Source organism: Rhinolophus hipposideros (assembly GCF_964194185.1).
Source record: "Rhinolophus hipposideros genome assembly, chromosome: 6".
Classification (NCBI taxonomy): domain Eukaryota; kingdom Metazoa; phylum Chordata; class Mammalia; order Chiroptera; family Rhinolophidae; genus Rhinolophus; species Rhinolophus hipposideros.
In genome coordinates this window covers 85,420,866-85,444,463 of record NC_138052.1, presented here as the reverse complement: position 1 = coordinate 85,444,463, position 23,598 = coordinate 85,420,866, and the positions used below count along the sequence as shown (strand labels likewise).

The 23,598-nt window shown below is 57.8% G+C and overlaps 2 protein-coding genes across 6 annotated transcripts; one reads left to right on the top strand and one right to left on the bottom strand.

Annotated features, from left to right (window-relative positions):
* Positions 1-295: 295 nt before the first annotated feature.
* On the bottom strand, positions 296-3,951 carry INHA (inhibin subunit alpha). Its single transcript, XM_081051865.1, has 2 exons — positions 3,003-3,951; positions 296-1,665 (listed from the first exon to the last, which is right to left on the bottom strand). The coding sequence occupies exons 1-2, from the start codon at positions 3,268-3,270 to the stop codon at positions 833-835; spliced, it is 1,101 nt and encodes a 366-aa protein (XP_080907991.1). The 5' UTR covers positions 3,271-3,951; the 3' UTR covers positions 296-832.
* Positions 3,952-4,060: 109 nt separating this feature from the next.
* Positions 4,061-23,598, top strand: OBSL1 (obscurin like cytoskeletal adaptor 1; the record flags this gene model as incomplete). Of its 5 annotated transcripts, none has more annotated exons than XM_081051847.1 (21): positions 4,211-5,359; positions 6,852-7,121; positions 7,200-7,451; positions 7,617-7,919; positions 8,088-8,384; positions 9,512-9,784; positions 10,974-11,246; positions 11,892-12,164; positions 14,915-15,187; positions 15,959-16,234; positions 16,309-16,596; positions 16,752-17,027; positions 17,627-17,896; positions 18,057-18,329; positions 19,341-19,607; positions 20,528-20,640; positions 21,196-21,352; positions 21,512-21,673; positions 21,969-22,073; positions 22,363-22,632; positions 23,348-23,598. In XM_081051847.1, the coding sequence occupies exons 1-21, from the start codon at positions 4,348-4,350 to the stop codon at positions 23,596-23,598; spliced, it is 5,934 nt and encodes a 1,977-aa protein (XP_080907973.1). In that variant the 5' UTR covers positions 4,211-4,347. The 5 variants fall into 5 exon arrangements, with proteins under 5 accessions (XP_080907977.1, XP_080907973.1, XP_080907974.1 ...); XM_081051848.1 differs by having other exon boundaries at positions 23,344-23,484; XM_081051849.1 differs by lacking the exon at positions 16,752-17,027 and having other exon boundaries at positions 23,344-23,484.

Below are 23,598 nucleotides of genomic sequence, written 5' to 3'. Positions count from 1 at the left end.
CCTAAGCCATGATCTCTGGCCGGTCAAAGAATCACCTGACCTTGCGCTAGGTGTCCATCAGCCAAGGCATAGAACGGCAGGGGAGGGGCTTCTGGGTAGGCACGATAAGCACAGCAGTTGCCTTTAGGTGTGGCAGGGCAGGCATCCTGATTGACACATCAGGTCCAGCTGGCATGAGGTCTAGTTGTCTCCGGAGTGGCTGTCAGGAGCTAGCAGCACCTTTGCGTCACCAAGCATTATAGCTTCCCACCAGATATGCAGCCAATTCCAGCTCTTTTATTATTTTTATTTTTTTAAAATAGTGAGTCCAGTTTGTTTTTGTCTTGTTTTGCTTTTAATTTTATTGGGAAATATTGGGGAACAGCGTGTTTCTCCAGCGCCCGCCAGCTCCCAGTCATTGTCCTTCGATCTAGTTGTGGAGGGCGCAGCCCCCCCGGCCCATGTGGGAATCGAACCAGCAACCCTGCTGTTCAGAGCTCGCACTCTAACCAACTGAGCCCTCCGGCTGCCCCCTCCAGCTATATCTCAAACCCCAGATCTCTGAGGTCAAGTGAGGCTGAGTGACCTAAGACCCCGCAGTCCCATGCTCCTGGGGCCCAGTCCTCCCCTCCACCACCCACCACTGCCATATCAGAGAGGCCGAGAATGCATGCCAAGTCATATGCACTGGGTTGTTTATTGTCACATTGCTCACGGGACAGGGGTGAGAGGGGGAGGGGAGCCCTCAGACAGACAAGTGGAAGAAGGGGGGAAATGGGAAAGATCTATTTTCCAAATTCTGTTTTTCCTCCCAGCATGTGATGGTGGCGGCTCGGCCACCAGCAGGATTCCCTTAGATGCAAGCACAGTGCTGCGTGAGAAGGTTGGGCACCGTCTCATACTTGAAAGAGTAGCCTCCATCCGACGTGGTGCGGACATGGAGGGGCCTCATGGTTCCCGGGAGAGCAGCACAGCAGGGCTGGGTCCCTGGCACCAGAGAAAGGAGCTGGACAGGGGTAGGGGGAACCCCAGGGAATGGGAGAGGCCCGTCTGGTTGGGTGGGTGGCCCACAGCCACCGTGACAATAGTGGAAGATGAAACTGGGAGGGTGCACGATCCACTGTTCCCAGCCCAGCTCCTGGAAGGAGATGTTGAGGGCTGCCCTGTGGCAGTGGGTATGGGCAGCGGGCTCCTCTGGAGGCCTCTGCAGCAGGCGCAGTGCCGCGGGAGACCAAGGCCAGGGCAGCGGGGGAGTCGAGCGTCGGGCTCTTTCCCCTCCGCTAGGCAGCTTGGCCCGCGTGTGGGCCACCAGGAAGGGTGTGGCCTCGGGCTTGGCTGAGCAGGAACAGAGAGGACAGCGCAGCAGTAGCACCAGCACAGGTTGGGTCAGCAGAGGGAGGGCAGAGGCAGCCAGGTTTAGCACAGCCCAACGAGGAGGTGCCTGGCCCAATGACACAGGCACCGCTATGGGACCCCCAGATGACAGAGCCAGCAGGTCTAGCAGGGGCCCAGAGCTATTGGAGGCTACTGTGCCCTGCCTGTCCAGTCCCACGTGAAACCACAGCTGGGCGGAAGTCACCTGGCGGCTGCGTGTGTGATGGGATGGCCGGAACATGTATGTGAAGAGGCCCTCCTCAGCCTCCTGGGCCAGCTCTGCCGCCACTGGCTGGTCCTCACAGCTGGCACCTGCAGGAGACAGAGGGAAGGGAGAGGGCAGCCCTGACTGGAGGGACGCAGCTGCCATTCATGAGCCTCCCCAAACTCCAGTAAGTGCTCTGCCAGACTCAGGACGCCCCCCAGTCTTGGGAGAACTGACAGAGGCTCCTCTTTTGTTATTTCATCACAAAAGGACTTAAAAAATACAAGACGTTGCCAACTTCTCTCAAGTGGTTTTACCAATTAATATACCCATCAGCAATGTGTAAGAAGCCCTGACACTCTACCTTCACCAACACTTGGAGTCGTTAGTCATACTTAAATTTTTTGTTCATCTTAAAGTGTGAAAGGGCACCTTGAATGGCGTGTAGGCAGGCATTTATAGGATTGCTCTTCATATCTTTTTACGTGTCAGTAATAGTATATAACAAAATTTTTAAATAACTCCACTTTAATAAGATAGGTTAACACCAACAAGAAGGAGGAGGAGGAAGAGGAGGAGAAAAGACATAGCTGAGAATAAAGGACAGTCCTTTCTAAGAAAGTGCCGTTGGCATCCTTACCCTGACAGGTACACAAACTACACTAAACAATCATGGACCAGCACCAGGTGAAGGTCTGGCAATTGGGGCTATACTGCTACATGGATTATCTCATGGATAACTTCGCAACGACTGACCCATTTTGTAGATAAGGAAACTGAGGGTTAGAAAGGTAGAGTGACATTGAACTAGTAAGTGGCCATACCAGGATTTCACCTGATTCCAAAGCCACACTTACTTACTGTGCAGCAGGGGGACTGACGCACAGGGAGGCAGGGGTCCTCTCTAAGAGAAAGGTGGGCCAGGTTACAAGAAAGTCCAGCCAGAGGAGGCCTTTACTCATTGAGTCAGTGGAACGTGGGGAGGTGAGAAAGGAACTCAAGAGAAGGTAGACTAGTTTCCCAGAAAAGTTTCCTAACAAATCTTTCTCCTGCATCTCTGTTATTTCTCAAGTCTCAGCTACGTGGGGCTAAAGAAAGCTTCAGAACAGGGAGCAGGGGCAGAAATAGGAGGAAAGTGGCAGGAAGAGGCCACGACCAGATATCGCTGACTCTAGAGACCCTTAGCCTTCCAGGAGAATATCTCCCAGCTACCTCGTATGAGCCATGCACTCTAAGTGCAGCATCTCCCCAAATCCTGAGCCGTAGACATTATTGCCCATTTTATAGATGAGGACACAGCGGCTCAGGGAGGTTTAGTCATTGGCCCATTGTTGCAAAGCCAGTTGAATAGCAGGTCTGGGATTCAAACCCAGATATGCCTGCCTTCCAAGCCCATGCTGTCCCACGCTGCTTCTCGAAGTCACCAGTTCCCCATCCTCATTACCTGTGGTCGGGAAAAGGATGGCCTGGGAGACCTCCTCCTCGGGCTCAGAGCCGCTGCGCATGGAGCCCCCCACAGCATGTCTTCGGGGCAAACGCCTGACTCCAAGATCTCTACTTTCACGAATCACTGCTGGGGACCCCAAGGCATCCAGGAACAGGGCCCTCACTTTTGCCAAGACAAGTTCCCGGTCCACCTCCGGCCCATGGCAGCTATGCCCCCGCTGTGGGGCCACCAGCAAGAGGAGTAGCAGTGGCAGCCGGGGCAACATAGCTCACCTGTCCCTGACAATGGCGAGCCCACAACCTGCCCTGTGCCCCTCTGTCAGGGTCTGCCCAGGACCTCCCCCACTCGCCCTTCCCCATCCCACCACCTGCCCTCTTCTACCCTTCTCATCCCAGTCTTCCCCAAGCCTTCCCACACGCTGCAGTCCAAGTTGCCCCTGCCATGGCATTGAGGCCTCCTATCTCTGACGCAGATGTCTGTGACCCTGAGCCTTATCTCCCACTCCCGCCAGGAATGTGGGGGAGGGGGCTGGTGAGGGTTTCTCACCCCAAGTGACCTCTCACATACAACCCTTTCCCCTACACACACACACACACACACACACACACACACACACGTCACATCCCAGCACCCAGCACAGAAGTGACATCAGGTGCAACAGGAGGCTGGGAGCTGTGGCCTGCCAGCTCTTAAAAGTGTTATTTGTTAAGGTGACAGAACACACCAGCCCCTCCGACCTTCTGGGGCCCCTTTCAGACAAACAGCTGCTGGGCCAGTCATGGGGGGAAGGGCTGAGGCTGGAGCTAGAACTGGGGTTAGTGCGGGGGGCAGGTGGTGGTCCCGCCTGCTCTAAACTTAGCCCGGAGGAGCCAGTCTGGGCTCTTGTCTTCCAGCTGTGTCATCAGAGAATATTTTGGGGATTGGCAGCTGCAGGCGCCTCTGCCACTCAGGCCCTCGCCTGGCGGGAGGTTGGGGACCTGGCGGCCGGAGGTGGGCGGGACGAGGGGAAAGAGGCCCAGGCTGTGGGAGGGGGCTGGGAAGCGCGGCTTTCCGGAGCAGGAAGCCAGGCCGCGGGCAGAGGCGGCCGCGGGGCCCCTCGCTGTGAAGGCCAACGGGAAGCACTGCCCCCCGAGCTCCGGGCTCCGGGCCCAGGAATCGCCGCCGCCGCACAGCTGCCCCTCCGGGCCGACGGTAAGGAGGCGAGCCGGGAGCGGGCGGCCCGCGGGAGAGCTCGGATCCCCAGGCCGGGTCCCCGGCCGCGCCCCGCCCCCGGCCTCCAGGCCTCCGCGCGTCCGCGCCCGCCCTTCCCCCGCGCAGCTGCGGGTCGCCGGCGGCCGCCGCGATGAAGGCGGGATCGGGCGATCCGGGGAGCCCCCCGTGCTTCCTGCGCTTCCCGCGGCCCGTGCGGGTGGTAAGTGGCGCGGAAGCCGAGCTCCAGTGCGTGGTCCTGGGGGAACCCCCGCCCGCCGTGCTGTGGGAGAAGGGCGGGCGGCAGCTGGCGGCCTCCGAGCGCCTCAGCTTCCCGGCCGACGGCGCCGAGCACTGCCTGCGGCTGAGCGGCGCGCGGCCCACCGACGCGGGGGTCTACGTGTGCCGCGCCCGCAACGCGGCCGGCGAGGCCTACGCCGCGGCCGCCGTCACCGTGCTGGAGCCGCCGGCCCCCGAGCGCGAGCCGCAGCCCGCCGAGCGCCCGCGGCCGCCGCCCGGCACTGGGGAGGGCGCCCCGCTGTTCCTGACGGGGCCCCGGTCGCAGTGGGTGTCGCGGGGAGCCGAGGTGACGCTGACGTGCCAGGTGGGGGGCCTCCCCGTGCCCACGCTGCACTGGGAGAAGGATGGGATGGCTCTGGACGAAGTGTGGGACAGCAGCCACTTCGCGCTGGAGCCGGGCCGCGCCGAGGGCGGCCGGGGCGCGAGCCTGGCGCTGCGCATCCTGGCGGCGCGGCTGCCCGACTCCGGCGTCTACGTGTGCCACGCCCGCAACGCCCACGGCCACGCGCAGGCGGGCGCGCTGCTCCAGGTGCAGCAGCCTCCCGAGAGCCCGCCCCAGGACCCCGAGGAGGCCCCCGAGCACGTGGTGGAGCCGGCCAAGTGCGCGCCCAAGACCTTTTGGGTGAACGAGGGCAAGCACGCCAAGTTCCGCTGCTACGTGATGGGCAAGCCCGAGCCTGAGATCGAATGGCACTGGGAGGGCCGCCCTCTGCTCCCCGACCGCCGCCGTCTGATGTACCGCGACCGCGACGGCGGCTTCGTGCTTAAGGTGCTCTACTGCCAGGCCAAGGACCGCGGGCTCTACGTGTGCGCCGCGCGCAACTCGGCGGGCCAGACGCTCAGCGCGGTGCAGCTGCACGTCAAAGGTACGGCGGCACCTCCTCCCAGGCCCTCCCGACTCCGGCCCCCTGCGGTGCCCGGTGCTGCCCGAGAAGACGTTTTCGGGGAGGGGAGGCGGAGTACCAAAATCCCATTTCCTGCCCGCCTCCCGCCCCCAGGGATTCGGATTTAGTAAGTCTCCAAGGTACCCAGGAGCTTCTTAGCCGACTCCCCAAGTGATTCTGAAGCAGATGGTGGAAAACCTCCCTTTGATTAAAGGCTTTAAGAAGTGATGGATGGACAAACCAAGAAGAGCCTAGAACTCTTCTAGTTCAGTGGTTTTCAACCTTTGTTATTTTACTTCCCCTCCCCCAATAGAAATCCCATCTGTACGCCCAATATATAAGGAAGAGAAAAGGATCATTTTATGGCAGTACATTTCTAAGTCTAGATTTATAACGTGTACTTAGAAAGCCAATCAGTGAGAACAAGGTGGCTGTTTTATTGAATACACACATTTTAAGTGAAGGCTGCGTTCATCACCTGGTCTGTGGGAAGGCCTGGCTGCAAGCAGTCACGTTGAGAAACTCTTGATTCATAGTAAAGTTAAATTTGAGGGATAAAAACTGCTCTGTGATTTTTGACTATTCTTTCATTAAGCTGCTCTCCCCAGTTTTGCAAGAAGGTGAAGGAGATGAAATTTATATTTCAAAGTTGAGTCACCTCAACAATATCTAATAAATGCTCATAAACAGAAAACAGGGGAGAGCACCCCAAACTCACCATGGAAGATAAAACTCTCCATAATAGGAATTCATCACAACCTGCAGGATTATATCTTTCGTAGTTATTGCCCAGTGTTTTCCCTCAGAGGAAAAAAAGTTGGCAGATCTCCTGAGCCTTGCCTGGCATGCATTCAAGCATGTGGCACCTGTGCCATGGTGGTGGCCTCATGGGTATGGTGACGTGCATGCACTGGCCAGGCAGGCTGACCTCTAACTCCATCAAGAGGGGAAAAAAGCCCAGTGGGAAGGCAGACCTTCCCAGAGCTGCACAACAAACACACTTCTCAGCAGCCCAGGTGAACCTACTGGTCATTTCCAGCATCATGCTTTTTTTTTTTTTTTTTGCAAAAAAGAAATGCTTAAAGTACTTTAAAAAGGAAATGCAACTCAAAACCTTGCAGAATTTGTGCAGTGCCTCTGAGGGGCCCCAGGGAGCAGTTTGAAAATCACTGATGTGGTCCAAGCCTTTCTACCCCTTTCCCCATTTTACAGGTATGGAAACTGAGGCCCAAGATCACTAAAATGGCCTTGCTGGAGGTGATGTGGCTAGTGAGTGTCAGGGTCAGATGAGAATTTAGACCATCTGATGTCCCTTTCTGGTGGTTTTTGTTTTTCTATGATTCCATAATGTCTTCGTGCTCCAGGAGAAAAGCAAACGGCATGACCTAATGTGGGTGTAGGCAGTTGATGCTAGGAGGAGTCTTCCTAGTCTGGCCCTCTCCAGAGCCTTCTCTGGTCTCTCTCCTCTCCACAGAGCCCCGCCTCCGCTTCTCGAGGCCTCTGCAGGATGTGGAGGGCCGGGAGCAAGGGATTGCCGTGCTAGAGTGCAAAGTACCCAACTCCCGCATTCCCACTGCCTGGTTCCGTGAGGACCAACGGTTGCTGCCCTGTCGCAAGTACGAGCAGATCGAGGAGGGCACTGTCAGGCGCCTTATTATCCACAGGCTAAAGGCGGATGATGACGGCGTCTATCTGTGCGAAATGCGTGGCCGGGTGCGCACTGTGGCCAACGTAACAGTCAAAGGTCGGCGTGCCAGCGGGAGGAGGCTGAGGCAGGCAGGTGACCTGACCCCAGGCTAATGGACTCCCATCCACATCTCAGGGCCCATCCTGAAACGGCTGCCCCGGAAGCTGGACGTCCTAGAGGGCGAGAACGCGGTGCTATTGGTGGAGACACGAGATGCTGGGGTGGAGGGGCGCTGGAGCCGCGACGGGGAGGATTTGCCAACCACCTGCCAGAGCAGCTCTGGCCACATGCATGCCCTGGTCCTTCCGGGGGTCACCCGAGAAGATGCTGGCGAGGTCACCTTTAGCCTGGGCAACTCCCGTACCACCACTCTTCTCAGAGTCAAATGTGAGGGCCTGAAAACCCTTAGGCAGACTCCTCAAGGGCTAGACAGGGTGGCCAGGGCGGGAGGGTGACCATATGCCAGAGTCAAGGTTGGCAAAATGGACTTTAGATGGGAGGGCGGTGGGAGGCTGGAGCAGGGCTCGAATACAAACTCTGCCTTTGTGTCAGGCGTCAAGCACAATCCCCCGGGACCTCCAGTGTTGGCAGAGATGTTCAAGGGCCACAAGAACACGGTCCTGCTGACCTGGAAGCCTCCGGAGCCAGCTCCTGAGACCCCCTTCATCTACCGGCTGGAACGGCAGGAGGTGGGCTCAGAAGACTGGATCCAGTGCTTTAGCATTGAGAAAGCCGGAGCCGTGGAGGTACCGGGAGACTGTGTGCCCTCCGAAGGCGACTACCGATTCCGTGTCTGCACGGTCAGCGAACATGGCCGCAGTCCCCATGTTGTGTTCCATGGGTCAGCTCACCTTGGTGAGTCCGTCCTGCCAGACCCGGCCTGTCAGTGTCTCTGTCCCAAGTCGCACCCTCTCTTCTCTTCTGCAGCCCTTGGTCCCTGTCCTCTTAAATACCTTCCACTGGCAAACCTCTGCCCGCGGCCACCACTGTGTTTCTGATGGCTGTACTCTGTCCCCATCTCAGTGCCCACAGCTCGCCTGGTAGCAGGTCTGGAGGATGTGCAAGTATATGACGGGGAAGATGCTATCTTCTCCCTCGACCTCTCCACCATCATCCAGGGTACCTGGTTCCTTAATGGGGAAGAGCTCAAGAGTACTGAGCCGGAGGGCCAGGTAGAGCCTGGGGCCCTGCGGTACCGTGTGGAGCACAAGGGCCTGCAGCACAGACTCATCCTGCAAGCCGTCAAGCACCAGGACAGCGGGGCCCTGGTCGGCTTCAGCTGCCCAGGAGTGCAGGACTCTGCCGCCCTCACCATCCAAGGTTGGTGCTAGTGGGACCAGGATGGGCAGATAGGGCCAAGACATGGGTCCTATTGGCAAAATGAAGCAGATGCTGCTCCCATTTCTCACATCTGGGCCAGGAGAGTAAGGAACGTCTGTGGCGGGCTCAGAGAGAGGACCCTGTCCAGAATGCCAATTTTCAACCCACATGCATCATACAGGGGACCTCTTGTTAATTCGTTAGCATCATATCCAAACCCTCCATTGTGCTTTTTGGTTTACAGAATTCTGTCACATTTGTCATTTCAGAGACACAGTCCCTGGCGCCTAGGCCCCTAGCTTCCTGCCCTATCATATAATCACTAACACTGTCAAAGCTACTTACTGTGTGCTAGCCACAGTCCTAACCACTTTACATATATTAATTAACACAATGCTCTCAATAGCCCTACGAGACATATTCTTTTGTCATCCCATTTTACGGATTGGGAAACTGAGGCCCAGAGAGGTTAAGTGACTGGCTCAAAGAAAGCCATTGAGCTAATGAGTGGTGGGATTAGAGTATGAACCTAGGCAGTCTGGCTCCAGAATCACACTCTGCCACCTGTGGAGACAGGGAAGGAGAAGGAATGAGGTTCCCTGAGGAGGACAGCTCTTAGTGAGCGTCATAAAGTTCAGGGAACATGCTGGCATTTGCCGTCTCACCATTGCTGGAAATGGTAAGGCCAATCAAGGAATTCCTCGGCGCCTAAGCACAGGGCCTTCAAAGCAGTCAGCTACTAGTACCCTGGGCAGAGGACAAAGTAAAAAGTAACCAGCAGCCAGAGCAGCATTACCAAAATGCAACCCAGGGTCACCAACATCAGAATCACCTGGGTTATAATGCATATTCCCTGGCCCTTGTGACTGGAGAGGAGGTGTCTAAGAATCTACCTTTTTAGCAGGCTCCCTAGGAATTCTTCTGCCTACTGAAACCACTGCTCCTAAGAGTTGATATGTAAGCCCAAACCTATTTTTTAAAATTCCAACAAATGTGTGGACAGCAGTTGTCTGGCTTGATGTCTCCCCCCTCTACACTGAGCACGTGCACGGGCGCGGTGGGGAGGGTGTTTGTCCCAGGCAGTGCATGACGAGGGCCTGTGTGTGACCACGCTTCTCCACATGCAGAGAGCCCGGTGCACATCCTGAGCCCCCAGGACAAGGTGTCCTTGACCTTCACGACCTCAGAGCGGGTGGTATTGACATGTGAGCTCTCCCGGGTGGACTTCCCAGCGAGCTGGTACAAGGATGGACAGAAGGTGGAGGAGAGCGAGTCACTGGTGGTGAAGACAGATGGGCGCAGACACCGCCTGATCCTGCCCGCAGCTAAAGTCCAGGACAGCGGCGAGTTTGAGTGCAGAACAGAAGGGGTCTCGGCCTTCTTCAGCGTCACTGTCCAAGGTCAGGAACCATTGCAGCCTGGGCTCCTCCACCTGAGGCTGACTCTGGAGCCGTGCAAGCGCTGCCTTCTGGTCTGCCTGCTTGGGGGGGAGGGGGTCCCTGCCCGTGAGGTCCTGTGGGCCGGGGACGTGTTTTCACATCACTGCACTTGCTTCTTAATCCTCCCATGCACCAGCGCCCTCCAACACACTCGCCTGTTGCAAACCGTCTGCTGGGGTAGAGTGGGGGGAACTAAATTCAACTAAGGGAAGGAAGGTGGGAGCTAACATTTATTGGACATCTACTAGTCAAATACTCTGCTACATACTTCAGGTATATACTTTCATTTAATCTTCACAACTACGTAGATGAAGGGCAATATATCTCCAGTTCGCAGATGAAGAAACTGAGGCTCAGAGAGGTGATGTGACTTGAGCATTATCACAGAGCCAGCAAACACCCCAGCTGGGTTCACGCCCAGGACTGTGCTTACCTACTGCCCCAGGTGGCCAGAGTCAAAGGGAAGCGTGAAGTGCAGTGGTCCAGTGGTTCTCAGAGCCAGGCCACGTTCTGGCTGCTTCAGAACCACCCTGGGAACTAGTTATAAGTGTGCCTGCCCAGGCCCCCCAGACTGCCAGAGTCAGAATCCACAGGACAGAGCTGAGTTTCCACTCTGGGAGGGCAGCTTGGGAACCACTGATCCAGCTCATCTCATTTTAAGTGGAAATCCTGTTTCAGCTCCATTGCCAGAAGGTCCTGTAGTGCCTACCCGAAGGCACCCAGTGACAAGAAACTACCTAGATGGAGCAGCTGTCCCACTGTGGCACCCCTTTCTGCCCCACCTACAACCAGTGCACCAGGGGCTTCTTTGTAAAAGCAGCAAACCTGGCCCTGACCCAGCAAACCTGGTCGCCCGTGATAGCGACCTCCTCTCAGCCTAGACAAAGGCTCTCTGTGCCTGGCCCCCTCCGTGTCCCCACCCCGTGACCTCTGATCCTCTGGGGACTCACAGAGCACTGGTACCATGTGACCTCCTGTGACGCCTCAGCTACCACACTCGCAGTATCCCACGTCATTACCCCAGACAGCATGGACTCATCCCTCCCAGTGTCCTCCCGAGAAGAGACCGTGTCCCGGTCAAGCAGCCAGTGTGGACTCACGTCTCCTGTGGGGGGGTTTTCTGTGTGACCCTATCTCTGTTCCCCCCCAGACCCCCCAGTGCACATCCTGGACCCCCAGGAGCATGTGTTTGTGCACGCCATAACGTCTGAGTGCGTCATGCTGACCTGTGAGCTAGACCGAGAGGACGCCCCTGTACACTGGTACAAGGATGGCCAGGAGGTGGAGGAGAGCAACTTCGTGCTGCTGGAGGACGAAGGACCCCATCACCGCCTGGTGCTGCCCGCCGCCCAGCCCCCCGATGGGGGCGAGTTTCAGTGTGTCGCAGGAGACGAGCGTGCCTACTTCACCGTCACCATCACAGGTGGGGGCCCAGGCAGGCGTATGGAACAGAAGAAGGTGCTCCCTGCGCCTGCCTGGGCAGCTGTCACATTTTCACTCCTGCGCCACTATTTCTAGACCCGGCCTCCCTCCCCCAGCTGGTAACATGCACCCCCCCCACCATGGTCTGATTTTCAGTCACTGCAGGAAATGCATTGTCACAAACACGCTGGTCTTAGCTACGAGTACAGAAGTCACGGGGAAGCCCTGCCTTTTTCATCCTCCTGCCAAGGAGAACTTGAGGGAAGACAGTGCTGCTGGAGGGCGGGGTGTAGGACAGGGGCACCAGCGGGGTCAGAAGATCTGAGGCCTGTGGGAGACCCCAGCTCCCTCTGGGCACCCAACCCTCCTCTCCCTGGTCCCATCCTTCGTACTGTCACTGTCCCAACCTAGAGAATGTGGAATACTCTACAGCTGAGGCTGACAACGTGCCCCTGATGTGCTTTGGTGACTGGTTTGGTCTCCAGCTGTGAGTGACTGAGTAGCTGTGAGACTATCCGAGGGAGGGCCCTCTTGTTCAATACGTGGCCTATTTTCCAGGAGTAGGGAACAGGTGTGGATGCTGCAGGGCAGCAGGGCCCATAGGCCCCAGCCCCTGACGTTCGGCCACGCTGTACCTGCCCTCCAGACGTCTCCTCGTGGATTGTGTACCCCAGTGGCAAGGTGTACGTGGCCGCCGTGCGCCTGGAGCGCGTGGTGCTGACCTGCGAGCTGTGCCGGCCCTGGGCCGAGGTGCGCTGGACCAAGGATGGTGAAGAAGTGGTGGAGAGTCCGGCGCTGCTTCTGCAGAAGGAGGATACCATCCGCCGTCTGGTGCTGCCTGCGGTGCAGCTCGAGGACTCCGGCGAGTACTTGTGTGGAATCGATGGCGAGTCAGCCTCCTTCACCGTCACTGTCACAGGTGTGGGCCCACCCCAGCTGCCCAGGGTCCCCAAAGGACAGTCTTGAGCCCTTGGAACTGGCCACATAGCCCCTAGCTAGCACGCTGAGGAGGTGGGGCTGTGGGTGCATGTACCAGGGCTCTGCCCAGGGCCCCCTATTCGAGTGAGCAGGCTCGTCCCCTGCGCCCAAGGTCAAGAATAGGTATGCCCCACCGGCTTATTTACTGAGCACCTTTTCTTTGCGCCAGGCAGGGCCAGGTGCTACGGGTAACTGGTGCGTAATGCAGATCTGGCCCCTGTGGTCAGCTGCCAGTCTAGCTGGGGCAGCAGCTGTTAACCAGGGGTCGCAAATGGGCAGTCCCTAGGGCCCCATGCAGCCCACAGATTTGTTTTGTTTGGCCTGCAGAATCTTACCAAAGTCAGGAAAGTTCAAATAACAATCCGGAGTTATGCGTCCTCTTGAAAAAGCCGAAGACCCGGCGGCTCTGGTCCCGCTTCCCCTCATGGCGACGAACAGCTGGCACTGAGTAGCAGCTGCCCCTGTCACACACGGGGCCCACATTCCTGTCCCACCCTCCCACCCTTCCTTTTTGACTTCTCCTCAGACCGCTTCAGCCACTGACCTTACTTACCTGGCCCCTGTGGGCATGCGTTTGCGACCCCTGTGTTAAATCAATAAACACGCAAATAAATGTACAGTGACACCTCGTGACAAGTGCTGTGAGGGACAAGGACAGAGGGCTCAAGAAAGCAGAGCAGGAGAGTCAGGGAGGGCCTGGGAGAACGTTGCCATCCTGCCTTGGGCTGGGCTCCGCCTGCTCAGCAGCTTGCTGACAGACGCCTGCTTCCCTCCAGGAGCTCACAGCCAGGCAGGAAAGCCAGACACTATAGAGGGTCTTAGAGGGTGGGGTGTCAAGTGTCTTGATAGGATGCAGTGGGAGCCTAGGGCTCGGGGCCGCTAACCTGGTCGGCAGACAGGAAGTGCCTTCAAAACGGATGCTTGGAGCAGGGGCTGAGTTAGCAAAGTGTGGGTTTGGGGTTTGGGCTGAAGTCGGGGGGAGAATGTTCAAAGTGGGAAAAGCACAGGACATTATGGAAGTGATGATCATTCAGGGCCGGAAGCTTTGGGGCTGCAGCCCACAGTGCCAATCCCAATGTGGAGGTGTGGGGGTGTGGAGGTGTTGGGGGGTCGAAGGGCCTAGGCAACTCAGGGTGGCACAGAAGAACCCTGCTGGCTGCAATGGAACCAGCGTCCTGCTGCTGGCACAGTCATGTCGCCCGTCCCTGCCCTGCCCTAGGAAAAAGGCCCTGGCCTAGGCTGAGCGGCTTAGGCTCACTCCCTATACCTCAAACAGTGAAGCCTGGCACACACAAGCCCACAAAGCCAACGAGGCCTTTCTGCACATGCTCTGTCCCGTAGTGAGTCCCTTCAAGCTCTCCCACCCCAAGCCCTGGCCAGAAATAATGGCCACAGCCGACACAGGCCAGCCCGCATTTGACCTCCCCACAAAACACCAGCATCTTCACAGGGAACTTCACACACCACCGCCTGCGCTGTAGACCAGGGGAAATCAAATCTGACGGTAGGCTGAGGTCCCAGGGCTGTGCAGGCACCCCTGCCCCATCTCCATCTTGTCCACATCCTACTACCCCCATACCCTCCTTCGCCCCTCAGGCGGCTGCACTCTGCAATAGACCAGCCTGCAACCTCTAGACTCTCAGAGCAAGCCCAGGTAGGGAGGTGGATTACAGAGGCAGAGCGTGTGCTGGTGGGCTTGGCTGCCCATCCTCGGCGCCCCTGCAAAAAGCGAGTCCGGGAAACTAGCAGTTCCCCAGCCCGGCCACAGGGGGGCCGAGTACTAAAGGAGCACTAACGTGTCCTGGAGACAAGATTCTGAGAGAGCCCCCAGGGTGTGTGGTCCGGGCTCAGTGCACCCTCACCTACAGTATTGACGTAGTTTTTGCTCTATGAAGGAGTAACCACTTTCGAGCAGTTGGAGATGTACTCCCAGAATCCGCGTTTAGTGTCCCTGGGGAACTCGCAGACGGGTTGGTTACTAAGTTCCCGCAAGCCTTGGCTCGGAATCCCTACCACTACTTGCAGTCTGAGCCTCCCTTTAATAAATGGTAGCTCTTCCTCCTGCCCTAGAGTAGGTGTAGCCAGCTATGACCTTAAGGAAGTTGCTTAATCACTCTGTGCCTCAGTTTCCTCATCTGGAAAAAGGAGATAAAACACGACCTACATCCTAGGATCACTGAGAGGGTTAAATGTGTAAAGTGCTTAGGGCTGTTCCTGGAACCTTGGTTATAGACGTATTTGCTATTACAGATCCGCTCTCGCTTATCCACAATTCTGAAATCCAAAAATCTCTGAAAATCAAAAGGCTTTTGGGAAGTGTGGTATTATTCAAAATCTTTTAAGGAAACCCTAAGCTATCTGTACTCTTTAATTATCCTGCTGAGAGTGACTACATCTCTGTGTTACACTGAAGGCATGTTAATGGGATTGATTCGGGGAGTTGCCCCAGTGAGGGCGAAGGGGGTGGGTATGTGACATGATGAATGCACCATTTCTGGAATCCGAGGCATTCTGCATTCTGGCACACCTCTGGCCCCAGGGATTTCGGAGAACAGATTGTAGAGCGATGATTCCTTGTTACTATCCTCATTACTCTTACTATTGTGGGTGACAGGGACTTCAGGCTGCCAGATGGCTCCAGGGAGGCTGATGGTGAGTTTGTGACGGCACGTGATTGCCCCCACTCTGCAGAGCCCCCCGTGCGCATCATACACCCCCGGGATGAGGTGACCTTGGTCGCGGTGAGCTTGGAATGTGTCGTGCTGACGTGCGAGCTTTCGAGGGAGGATGCCCCAGGTCGCTGGTACAAGGATGGGCTGGAGGTGGAGGAGAGCGAGGCGTTGCTGCTGCAGAGCGACGGGCCCCACCGCCGCTTGGTGCTGCCTGCGGCGCAGCCCGAGGACAGCGGCGAGTTCGTGTATGACGCTGGAGATGACTCAGCCTTCTTCACTGTGACCGTCACAGGTGAGCAGTCGCCAGAGCACCCTGCAGAGTTAGAGAGGCAGGAAGGTGAGGGACAGAAACCCATACCTCCCAATTCCTGCATCTTAGGGGCCCCCTTCTGCCCCACACAGCCTTCTCCTTCTCCAGCCTCCTTATTCTCAGCCATCAGAGAGCCCTGGCTGGCCCAAATCGGGTCAGGACAGTGACCAGGGGCCTAGTGGAGAGACTCCAGCAATTAGGAGTACTCATTCATTCATTTATTCAACAAATACTTATTGAGCAACTACGAGGTGCTAAGTACCGTTCTAGATGCTGATGGGTACAGTAGTGAAACAATAAGAGAAAACCTCCTGTCTTCACAGAGCTTGCATTTGAATGAGAGTGGACAGATAACAAATAAGTAAAATAGATGGTTTTTCAGGTGGTGTAAGTACATCAAAGGCAAAGCAGGGAAAGGGGATAGGAAGGGGAGTGGGGTAGAAGGGGTGGGCCCTGAGGTCAGCCAGATCTGGGCTACCTCTTTCTGTCCATGTGTCCTTGGACAAGTCACTTCCCTCTAAAGAGGCCTCAGATCCTCGTCTGTAAAGTGAAGCCAGCCGCAGTACCCCTCTAGGGAGTGTTAGGAGTAGAGAGAAAGGAGCTGCAATGTGCTTAGCACAGTGCCTGGCACACAGTAAGTGCCTTTGGGTTGTAGCTGGTACCATTCTCAAGAGCTACGCTGCAAAGGGAGAAGGCTGAGAAGCTAGCAGGTGAGGCTGAGCCCACGGGCCCCTCTCTCTGTCCACCCACCAGCCCCACCAGAGAGGATTGTGCATCCGGCAGCCCGCTCTCTGGACCTGCAGTTCGGGGCTCCAGGGCGTGTGGAGCTGCACTGCGAGGTGGCCCCTGCTGGGTCCCAGGTGCGCTGGTACAAGGATGGGCTGGAGGTGGAAGCATCAGACACCCTGCTGCTAGGTGCTGAGGGGCCTTCTCGCACTCTGACCCTGCCCCATGCCCTGCCCGAGGATGCCGGGGAGTATGTGTGTGAGACCCATGATGACGCTGTCACCTTCAATGTCAGCCTGGCTGGTGGGTGCTCTTGGCTGGCCCGGGTGGGGGAGGTGGGAGCAAGCCTGAGCTGATCCCGTTCTCTCTCTATCCAGAGCCCTCCGTCCAGTTCCTTGCCCCAGAGGCAGCCCCTGGCCCACTCTGTGTGGCCCCCGGGGAGCCAGTGGTGCTCAGCTGTGAACTGTCCCGGGCTAGTGCCCTTGTCTTCTGGAGCCACAACGGGAGACCAGTGCAGGAGGGTGAGGGCTTAGAGCTACATGCCGAGGGCCCGCGCCGCGCCCTCTGCATCCGGGCTGCAGAGCCGGCCCACACAGGCCTGTACACCTGCCAGGCCGGGGTGGCCCCAGGAGCCCCGAGCCTCAGCTTCACTGTGCAAGTGGCTGGTGAGTACAGCCTGAGCAGGAAGCGTCAGCCGTGCACCCCAAACCCGCGGGTTTCCCTGCTTCTCTAGCATGCCTTGTCCACTCCTTGTCCCACTTCAGTACCTTTCCCCAGATTGCCTCCCTCTTTATAGTGACCCCCAGCTCTGCCCCCACAGAGCCGCCCGTGCGGGTGGTGGCCCCTGAGGCGGCCCAGACGAGGGTTCACAGCACCCCAGGCGGGGAACTAGAGCTGGTGGTGCACCTCTCTGGGCCGGGGGGCACTGTGCGCTGGTACAAGGACGGGGAGCGACTGGCGAGCCAGGGGCGGGTACAGCTGGAGCAGGCCGGGGCAAGGCAGGTGCTGCGGGTACGGGGGGCCCGGAGCAGGGACGCTGGGGAGTACCTGTGCGACGCACCCCCGGACAGCCGTATCTTCCTCGTCAGCGTGGAAGGTAACAGTGCACCCCTCACGCCCTTTGAGCCCTGGCCCCCTAAGGTCCACACCCCCGCACCACTTTCGGATCCCCTTATCCCCCACCCCACCTCTCTGCCTCTGGCTCCAACCAATTCATGCATAACTGTCCCTTGAATGGGGACTCAGGGTTCCCTTGTCCAGAAACCCTCAAATAGGAAGAGGCAGAGCCCGGTGGTTAAAAGCAGAGGCTCTGGAGTGACCCACCCAGGTTCCAATCTAGATTCTGCTTCGCAGTAGTTGTATGACACTGGCAGGTTGCTTAAGCTCTCTGAGCCCCAGCACTGAAGTGTGGGGACAGTACTTGCCTTACAGGGCTATTGTGACAGTTAAATGAGAGAAATAGGTCCATGGTAAATAATTTATTATTATTAGGGAGTCAGAGAAGTGGGGTGCCAGGCCAGGATTGAGAGGAGTTGGCATCTAGCCCTTTGGGACACTCCCATGGATGACACACAGTAGGCCTCAGGAAATGTCTGTTAAATAACTGGGGATGAGGGCCTGTAACCTCTAAAGGGGATAAAAAGGAGGGAGGGGGAAAGACCCAGCCCACCTCACTGCCTGACCACCTCCCACCAGAACCACCGCAGGTGAAACTGATCTCGGAGCTGACACCACTCACCGTCCATGAGGGTGATGATGCCACATTCCGGTGTGAAGTCTCCCCTCCAGATGCCGATGTCACCTGGCTGTGCAATGGGGCTGTTGTTACTCCAGGGCCCCACCTAGAGATAGCCCAGAATGGGTCAAGCCGCACACTGACTGTGCGAGGGTGCCAGCTCGAAGACGCAGGAACCATGACTGCCCAAGCGGGGGGCACAGCCACAAGTGCCCGACTCCACGTTCGAGGTTTGGTCCTGATGGGGATGAAATTGTCTTGTTTTCTGTATGTGTTCTCCCAGCCCCAGCCCTAGCAGCCTTGACCTTGTGCCCAGGAACAGACCTGGGAGATGAAGCAGGGGGTCAGCCTCCACCAGGCTCCATGGCGTTCATCCCCCTTCCTCCCCAGAAACAGAGTTGCTGTTCATCCGGAGGCTGCAGGATGTGCGGGTGGAAGAAGGCCAGGATGTGTGCCTTGAAGTGGAGACAGGTCGAGTGGGTGCAGCAGGGGCCGTGCGCTGGGTGCGAGGTGGGGAGCCCCTCCCCCGTGACTCTCGCCTGTCCGTGACCCAGGATGGCCACGTCTACCGCCTCTTCATCCATGGTGTCGTACTGGCTGACCAGGGCACCTACAGCTGTGAGAGCCACCACGATCGATCCCTGGCCAGGCTCTGCGTAAGGCGTGAGTGCCCTGTCCTCTCTGAACACCTCACCCGCCCCATGGCACAGCCTTTGTTGACTGGCCCAGGGCCCCTCAGACCGCCACCAAAGTGCCCCTTGCCGCTGAGGCAAGTCAGCCCTGGCTGACCTCCAGGAGTGTGATCTGAAACAACCTGCCCAAAGCAAAACTTTGCTTTCTCTAATGTTGTCTATTTACCTTAAAAGTCCATGTGGATTTTGCATTCCATTTGATATGTCCAAGTTGGCTTTGCTATAAACATAAATATACTCCAGAAAGACGTGCAGTGTTTATCCTTTAGTCACATGCTCCAGGTTACATGGGCCCATTTCAGAAGCAGGGATGGCTGGCAAATAGCACCCCCTATACCCCAAGCTGGAGCCCTCTATTAACTGTGTGACTTCATGCAAATTGCTTAACCTCTCTGAGCCAAGTCTTCTTAAAAATGGGGCTGATCCCTACTTCAGAGGTTTTTGGAAACATTAACTGAGATAACACAAAAAATGGCCATGTAGAGCTTGGTAAATGGTTCTTGTTAATGATACATATTCTCTTCTAATTTATTTCATTCATTTAATCACAATAAACCCATGTCTCAATGCTATTCACCTTGTACAACTGCGGAAACTACGGCCCAGAGAGGTCAAGCAGTTTGCAAAAGGTCACACAGAAGCCAAACTATATGACAGAGCTATGGTTAAATCCTGGTGTGTCTGATTTCAAATCTTGTACTCCTTCCAGTGTCACAAAACCCCTCACCCAGACTCCTCAACCCTCTAACCGCACCTCTTTTTGTGTCCCCTCTCCTAATTCCAGTAAGCTCCTCTCACCCCCTAAATCTGGTGGGCGGTGCTCCCTTCTTCCTGCACCGTGGCTCTAAGCTTCATTCGATAGGCCCTTACTAGGTTGTATTAGGGGTGGTGCAGGTAGGGCCAAGGGGTGTGTGAGCCCCCTGAAATCCAGGCCCAGAGCTGGAATCCTCATCCTCCCTCTCTCCCCATCTCCCCCCACCAGCAAGGCAACTAAGGGTGCTGCGGTCTCTGGAAGATGTGACCATCGTTGAGGGGGGCAGCGCCACCTTCCAGCTGGAGCTGTCCCAGGAGGGTGTGACTGGGGAATGGGCCCGGGGTGGAGTCCGGCTGCATCCGGGGCCTCAGTGCCACGTTCACGCAGAGGGCCACACTCACCTCCTGGTACTCAGTGGCTTGGGGCTGGCTGACTCGGGCTGCATCTCCTTCACTGCGGACTCCCTGCGCTGTGCAGCTAGACTCACCGTGAGAGGTGCGCCTCTAGGACTGCCGCCTGCCTGCTGACTGCCCTGGGTGTGACTCCACTGATCCTACTACCTGTGTGGCCCCCACTGACCATGCCTGTTCCAGTGTGCCCCTCACTGACCTCTCTGCCAGAGTGATTCCCCTGACCCTTTGCCTCGTGTGGTGGCAGTGACTGCTCTGACTGAGGGGGGCTCCTCTGACCAGTATGATCCAACACGGCTCCACTGACCCCGCAGTCCCTGTGACCCACTGACTGTGCCACTGTGAACATGCCTGTGCCAGTGTGGTCCCTATTGCCTGCCTGCCTGACCATGGCCCCACTGACCATGCTGCCTGCTGTGACCACCTCTACCTGCCTGAGTGTGCCCTTCTGACCACTCAAGTCCCAGTGACCCACTGTGCCTAAGGTGACCACCAGCAACTCTGCTTCGGTGTCCCCCATGTTTGCTTCTAGCCCAGTGTATTCCCCACTGACCACACCTGCTTAGGGTCCCTATCTCCCATTGCTCCTCTGAATCCATTGTGTCTCTCACTGTCCATTGTCTCCTGTTCATTCCTGCCAAGTGTGGCCCCCACTGACCATGCCTCTCTACGGGTGACTCCACTGGCATCTCTACTCCAGTCCCCCCATCCCCCTCTAGCACCAGCATGTCCCCCACTGACCACCTTAAAGTGTGACCGCCAGCTGGCCACGCCTGCCCCTTGACCCGTATAATCCCACTCTGTCCTGCACTGACCAGCATTCCCGATAGACCACTTGTCCCCACACATCCCCCACTCACTAGTGGCCTCTACTCATCACCTATCTAAATGTGTCCACCACTGACCCCTTGTGCCCACGTGAGTCCTTTCTGGCCCTGCGAGCTGGGTCCCCATCCTGCCCTTACCCCTGCTCCCTATGTACTGTCCTCCTTTTCCCACTCCCAGAGGCCCCAGTGACCATCGTGCGGGAGCCACAAGACCTAGAGGTGACCGAGGGCGACACAGCTACGTTCGAGTGCGAGCTTTCCCAAGCCTTTGCTGATGTCACCTGGGAGAAGGTCAGAGCCCAGCCCCAGCCCACCTTGGCATCAAAACAGCAATAATAATGCCCTAAACAAACAACTAATACTCACTGAGCACTGTGCCTGGCACTGTGCTCAGATGTACTTTACATGTAATCCTTCAATGTTTACAACAACCCTTTGAGGTAGGTCTTGTTATCGCCATGTTATCTATAAGGAGACTGAGGCTGGGTGGGGTGAAGTATTGCCCAGGGGCAGACAAAAGGGGTAGAACACATATTTGAATCTAAGTTTGCCTAATTTCAAAATCCACGCTCATGGCTGGTGTGATGGGTACACGACTCTGGGACTCCCGCCCTCGTGGCGCCCTTTTTCAGCCCTAATGTCCCCAGAGGGTGACATCTTCCCAGTGAGGCTCCCGGCACAGCCCGCAGGCGCAGAACGGCCCGACCCCAGTGGGGAGGACACAGACAAGCATAAACGCACCTCAAAACCGCTTGGCATCAACAGAGGGCGCCGCTGCCTCCCAGGGGCCGCGGCCGCCGGTGCCCAGTCAAATTCACCCGGACCCTCTGCCACTCCCGCCCCTAGGACGGGCGCCCGCTCACCCCCAGCCCTCGGCTCAGGCTCCAGGCCCTCGGCACGCGGCGCCTTCTCCAGCTGCGGCGCTGCCGCCCCTTGGACGCCGGGACCTACAGCTGCGCGGTGGGGACGGCTCGCGCCGGGCCCGTCCGCTTGGCCGTGCGCGGTGGGTGTGAGGCCCTGTCGCGGCCGGTACTGATGGGGGCTCGGGGGTTGCAGACCCGCCTTCTCCCCGGACTGACTGGTGCTTCTCGGGAGAGGGGCGTGGCGTGGGCAGGTCCGGTGCCTCCGTCCCGCCCCGCCTCACTCCCCGACTCCGCCCCAGAGCGCGTCGTGTCGGTGCTCTCAGAGCTCCAGTCTGTGCGCGCCCGCGAAGGCGACGGCGCCACGTTCGAGTGCACCGTATCCGAGGTCGAGACTACCGGGAGCTGGAAGCTCGGAGGCCGCCCACTGAGACCCGGAGGCCGCGTCCGCATCCGGCAGGAAGGTGGGGCAGACTTTCTACCCTCTCCAGCCCTCGCTGCCCCGCCCCCGGCTCACACAGACCCCGCCCCACTTGGATAAGCCCCGCCTCCAGCTTGAATGGGCCCCGCCCCACGGCCCAAAGAGTGGTCTCCGTGTTTTTCCGTGGCCCCCGGCTCTGAGGTCTCAGTGCTGGCTGGCTCCTCTTGCCCCTCGGCATGTTAGTTCCGCCCACCCCAGGGCACATGGGGACGTACTCCGGCCCTACGAACTCTCCCCAGAGCCGGCTCCGGCCTTGCTAGCGCGCCCCTCACCCTCAGGGAAGAAACATATTCTGGTGCTGAGCGAGCTGCGCACGGAGGACGCCGGTGAGGTCCTCTTCCAGGCGGGACCAGCCCAGTCCGTGGCTCAGCTAGAGGTGGAGGGTAAGCGGCTCTTTGGCGGCGGCCAGGAGTGGGCATCCCCTTCCCTGGGGCTGGCAGGCTGGCAGCTGGTCCAAGGAACGCTGCCTCCCCCACCTCCCTTCCTGGGGCAGGTCACAGGGGGCAGTGCGTTTCCTGAGGAGGAGATGGGGAGGAGACTTTGAGTTGGGGGTACAGAGGAACAAGCCGGTGGCATAGAGATATGAGACCAGGAGCGGAGGCCTCAGGGGAAGGGAAGATGCGTTTCTCCTCTGTGTTCCTATTAACTTAAGCCCTCCTCCTCCACCCCCAGCACTGCCTCTCCAGATGTGCCGCCGCCCTCCTCGCGAGAAGACGGTTCTGGTCGGCCGCCGTGCAGTGCTGGAGGTGACTGTGTCCCGCTCCGGAGGCCAAGTGTGCTGGTTGCGGGAGGGGGTCGAGCTGTGCCCCGGAGACAAGTACGAGATGCGCAGCCACGGCCCCACCCACAGCTTGGTCATCCGTGACGTGCGGCCTGAGGACCAGGGCACCTATCGCTGCCAGGCCGGAGAGGACAGCGCCCACACGCGGCTGCTGGTAGAGGGTAAGTGAAGCTGGACTGGGCAGAGGTCAGAGGGTCAGGCGGTCTGGCCAGGCAGGAGTCGCCTAGGAACTGGTGGGTTGAGACACACCTACTGAAGGTTTTCCAGGACTGGGGATGGCGAGTTGGTTCTGGGATGTGTTGAAGGTAGGGAGTGGGGAGGCGGGAGATTTCACCCAGGCTGAGGAAAGGAGGGAGCTGCGTTCTCAGCAGGAACCAGTTGCTTCGGGCCAGCTGTTTGCACCTTTCTACACCCCTTCCTGTCCCAGCTTCTCCTCACTCCCTCCTGCCTCTGCACCACGTTTGTCTCTCCTGAAAACCCCATTGGTACCCGAGTTCCTCCTTCCTAACTACTGGCTCCTGGTCTATGGCCCCCACCTATCCCTCCTGCTCTCTGCCCAGCTGGCTTCTGCCCGTCTCAGTGAGTTCAATATTAGCCTGGGCAGACAGCTCCTGAGCTAGTCCCATTTCTTTCCTCTTCCACATAGGAGATACCCCACCCTCCACCCAAATTCCTGCATTCCCTTCAAATGTCTTGCCCAACCCCTAACCGACCCCTACTTTCCTGCCCCTACAGATAGTCCTGACAGAGGCCCAGAAAGGGTGGGGCAGAGGATAAGGGTCTTGCTCTTCCTCTGTGGGTGCCCAGGTTCTGCCAGGGGAGGAAGGTGGTACCCACTCTCCCCAGCCCCACGTGGAGTCATTCCTCTGCAGGTAGCTAGGAGGACGGAACCAAGCCAGGCGGGTGCCCTCGGACAGCTTGGAAGGCGCATGCCCTTACCCCGGGCAGGAGTGGGTGGTAGGGGAACAGAGGTGTTGGGAGACAATAAAAGTGGTGCAGCCCCTTTCCCTGGCTCTCTGTGTGAATATGGGAGGGCAGATCTTGCCTGGAGCCCCTGTGTAGTTAGTGACTCAGGGACCAAGAGCTACAGCACTTCTAACTTGGCCCATGGAAGTGCCATCCACTGA

What these genes read in the sequence shown, in the direction of transcription:
- INHA (XM_081051865.1), bottom strand. Translation starts at nt 3,270, where the DNA reads ATGTTGCCCCGGCTGCCACTGCTACTCCTCTTGCTGGTGGCCCCACAG. An exon ending in CATCCTTTTCCCGACCACAG is followed by an intron (nt 1,666 to 3,002) that starts GTAATGAGGATG and finishes TGTCTCCTGCAG; the next exon opens with GTGCCAGCTGTGAGGACCAG.